We start from the raw sequence: 3,926 nt of genomic DNA, 5'->3' as shown, positions 1-3,926 counted from the left end.
ACTATTTTAAACATTTTTGTGCAAACCTTCCATTTCAGACATCTCCTTGAGTGATTTCCTGCCATTGTCTTCTACTGGTGCTCCAGTAGAGAATTGCGCTCTCAAAATATAGACACATATACGTCGAACAGAAAACCTTTGGAATAATTAAAGGTAATAGATTTAATTTAGCAAATTCTGACATGGAAGCATGGAAAGATACATACCTGTTCCCCTCACCATCATAGACCCACTTTGTGGCTCCAATTCCCTCATAGTCAGATGCCCAGTAATATAGACAGGCATTTATATGGAGGCTGTACAACAGATATATTGTGGTCCTTATAACTCTGTAAAACATAAGGCATTATTTTATATTCAACACTAAGACATTTTAAATATAATTGGAAAACTAGCCATTGATTTATTTGTTACACGAAAATTACTCTGTGCCTCAATATCAACATACTTGTGACAAATCAGTACTGATACTGCCTGAGCCTCATCAACCCACAGTATGACAGAGCTCTGACTGTATTTCTGTGACTCACTGTCCCTTTACGTGAGGGAACTGTGATGCATTTTAAGATCATAAAACTCTTAGTGTAGAAGCAGGCCATTCAGCCCATACCACCCATCCAGACCCACCCTTCTGCCCTATCCCTGTATTTCCCATGGCTAACCCACCTAGTCTGCATATCCCTGGGCAATTTATCATGGTTAATCCACCAAATCTGCATATTTTTGGATGGTGGGAGGAAACCAAAGCACTTGGAGAAATTCCACACAGACATGGGGAGAATGTGCAAACTCTACACAGGCAATCACCTGAGGCTGGAATCAAACGCAGGTCCCTGGCGCTGTGAGGCAGCAGTGCTAACCACTAAGCCATTGTGTGTCAAATTTACAGAGGCCAACATTCTTTGCTAAGGTTTTAAAATTTTGCAAAAATCATTCACAGAATCAAATTCAGAGTCACCCAAACTATATGTGGCACTCACCATTTCCAGCTGTGGTGGTGTTCGGGCGGTGATAGGGGTGAGAGTAATGGGGCCAGGTGGATGGATGAGGATATATTGAATTGTGCATACTTTGCACATTTGTGGTTCACTGAGATAGTGGCACATTTAAAACAGCCATTGCTTTCAATCAGAAGCAATTTTTGTCACTTAGGCCTCTCAAACACAACTCATGGGATTTACAGATTTCAAGAAAAGATCAAAACCTGCCTGAATTCATTGGACAGATCAGGCACCTTTTTAAAATTATTAAGAATAGACATTAATGTATGTGAAAGGTAGCAATATCTTTAGAACTATGAAACTGTTCAGTCATTTTGATCTACTGCTATTTAAATTTTGAAATAAAATCATCCTATGTCTGGAGGTTATGAGGGCAAAGGGGGACATGAGTTGGTATGAGTTTTTACCAATTGCCATGGAGATTATAGGGGGCTTCATGGGTTGGCATGAGTTGGTACTAACTTGGCATAGTGCTAACATGGGGTAGTGGTGATGATGTTGGCATGAAAGCTATGAGGCATATGATGAAATCCCTCCAGTTGCACTGAGTAAGTCAGCCACCTATGGCTGGCAACATTTACAGAACAAATAGCTCCAAAATTTACTAAGTAGCCATGTTGATTTCTGATCAGCATTATAACCAAGACTTATTGCCACATTTTCAATAGGCCACTGAAGTGGAGTTCAAAACGTTACAGACAGAGATTGAAGGTCAATGAATTGGGAGATAGAGGTGTCGTCTCTCTGTTAGACGTTCTGATCCTTAGTTTAGGGAAGGCAATTGAACTACATTGAATCTAAACTAACTGTAGTTAGGGTTGCAGTGAAAAGTGAAGAGCAGTTGAAAAGCTCTGAACAGCTGGGACTCAGGGAGCTGAAGTTCCAGTTCATTGTTTCTGAGGTTGTTGCAAACAATGGTCTAGCTGTCAGTTGGGGTAAGAGACAGAAGCAGACTCCATATTAGGCAGAACTGCCATTAAATGTGCTACTAAAGTCAGCTGAACTACACAGGTTTAGTACATGAGGAATCAGGGAAGTCCTACAATACTTGAATAGTTCTAGATAATGAGAGTTTGCGAAGTCCCAAGAAGGTTTCAGAGAAGCTTTATATAATTAATAGTTCGGTACAATTGAGAGTGACACTTGAAAATCCACAGTAGTGTTTGCTTCATGCAACTGAGCAAGATTAGGTCTCAGGGACAAACAGCAAAGTTTTAATTTGATGAAGCTAGCTATCTGTGAAAAGCTAGAATTGTTGCCTGTGATTAAGTGCTAGAGTCTAGGGGATTGTGGACTAGAAAAGGAATGTGATAAACCAGAATAGGAGCAGTCATTTAGATAGTCTATGGCTCAGGAGACAATTTTGATAGATCAGCTAAATAGATTGCAATCCCTTGAGAGGTTTAATGAGATATGCATCGTGTCATTAACTTCTGGGGCAGATACTGAGAAATCAATGTTTTGATCACACTCGCTATTTGATGTATTCTCGTGATGTTTGTTCATGGTCTATTACCTATATTTACCACATGTTATTTCTGGATGTTGGAAATAAGTTGTACATATAATGTAAATTATATTACTGTTCTAACATAACAGAGGAAAGTTTATTGCTGTTTGTTCAAAACCATGAAATCTTGCAGCTCTATTCTCTGAGTAAGTCCCCTCAAATTTACCTTTTATCTGTTTTAAAACATTTACTGGCCCAAATGGGACTGAACATAAAGTTGGTTACGTAGTCTGAGATCATAACATGTGACATTGGAACTAGATGAAAGGCATTATGTAGAATCATTGAATTTTACATATAGAAGGAGGCCATTCAACCCCTCATGTCTGTACTGGCTTCCAAAAGAGCTACCCAGCTAGTCCCATTCTCTAGCCCTATCTCCATAACCCTCTGACTTCATCACTTTCAAAAATATATCCAACTCTCTTTTGAAATCTCCTATACAATCCGTCTCCACTATTCTCCCAGGCAGTACAATCCAAATCCTAAAAATTCTGAGTGTAAAGAAATTTTTTTAATATCTCACACCTAGCTCTCCTGCTGACAGTCTTGGAATTGTAACTCCAGTGGCACAAGTTAGAACAGATGGGGCATGGGAAGTGTATCAGGGGTGGTAAAGGGTGGGGCCGGGGGCTCTTTCCAAACTGTTATTTGTATAATTGGAGCAAAGTCACAGATCATTGAAGTGGACCTTTTAAACAGCCCACATACACACCTGGCCATAATGGCTGCCTATGCCCTGTTACTGGGACAAGCGGACCTGATTCCAGTTAGTACCATCTCAACACATCCACAATCTCTAGATTTTTTTATTATTCAGTTGTGGGATATGAGCGTTGCTGGTTGGCTAGTGTTTTTATTGCCTATACTTTGAGAAGTTGGTGGTGAACTGCACCACTTGAACGACTGTATTCCACATGCTATGGGCTGACGCAAAATACCACTAAGAACGAATTCCAGGATTTTGATTCAGTGATATTCTTCCAAGTCAGGAATGGAGGGGAACTTGCAGGTGATGATGTTCTCATTTATCTGTAGCCTTTGTCCTTCTCGATGGAAGTGGTTGTGGATTTGGAAGGTGAATTTCTGCAGTGCCTCTTTTAGATAGTACACACTGCTGCTCCTGAGCATTGGTAGTGGAAGGAATGGATGTTTGTGGATGTGGTGCCAATCAAATGGGCTGCTTCATCCTGGACAGTGTAAAGCTTTCAAAGTTTGTGCGAGGATTTGTAGCTCGGGTGCTCGTTGTTGTGGTTCTGTTCGCCGAGCTGGAAGTTTTTGTTGCAGACGTTTCGTCCCCTGGCTAGGTGACATCATCAGTGCTGGGGAGCCTCCTGCGAAGCGCTTCTTTGATGTTTCCTCCGGTGTTTATAGCGGTCTGTCCCTGCCGCTTCCGGTTGTCAGTTTCAGCTGTC

The 3,926-nt window shown here is 41.0% G+C and overlaps 1 protein-coding gene across 8 annotated transcripts in view; it reads right to left on the bottom strand.

The window, feature by feature from the left end:
- Positions 1 to 3,926, bottom strand: part of LOC122558548 (cyclic nucleotide-gated cation channel beta-3-like) — a 201,530-nt gene that overhangs the window by 48,048 nt on the left and 149,556 nt on the right. For all 8 annotated transcript variants that reach the window (XM_043707256.1, XM_043707264.1, XM_043707262.1 and 5 more), the window contains one exon: positions 207 to 329. In XM_043707256.1, the coding sequence (XP_043563191.1) occupies positions 207 to 329 (123 nt within the window). The remainder of the gene's footprint in view (positions 1 to 206; positions 330 to 3,926) is intronic.

The sequence above is a fragment of the Chiloscyllium plagiosum genome, chromosome 17 (assembly GCF_004010195.1).
Source record: "Chiloscyllium plagiosum isolate BGI_BamShark_2017 chromosome 17, ASM401019v2, whole genome shotgun sequence".
In the NCBI taxonomy this organism is placed as follows: Eukaryota; Metazoa; Chordata; class Chondrichthyes; order Orectolobiformes; family Hemiscylliidae; genus Chiloscyllium; species Chiloscyllium plagiosum.
The sequence above is the reverse complement of the archived record's forward strand: the minus strand, read 5'-3'. Positions and strand labels throughout refer to the sequence as shown.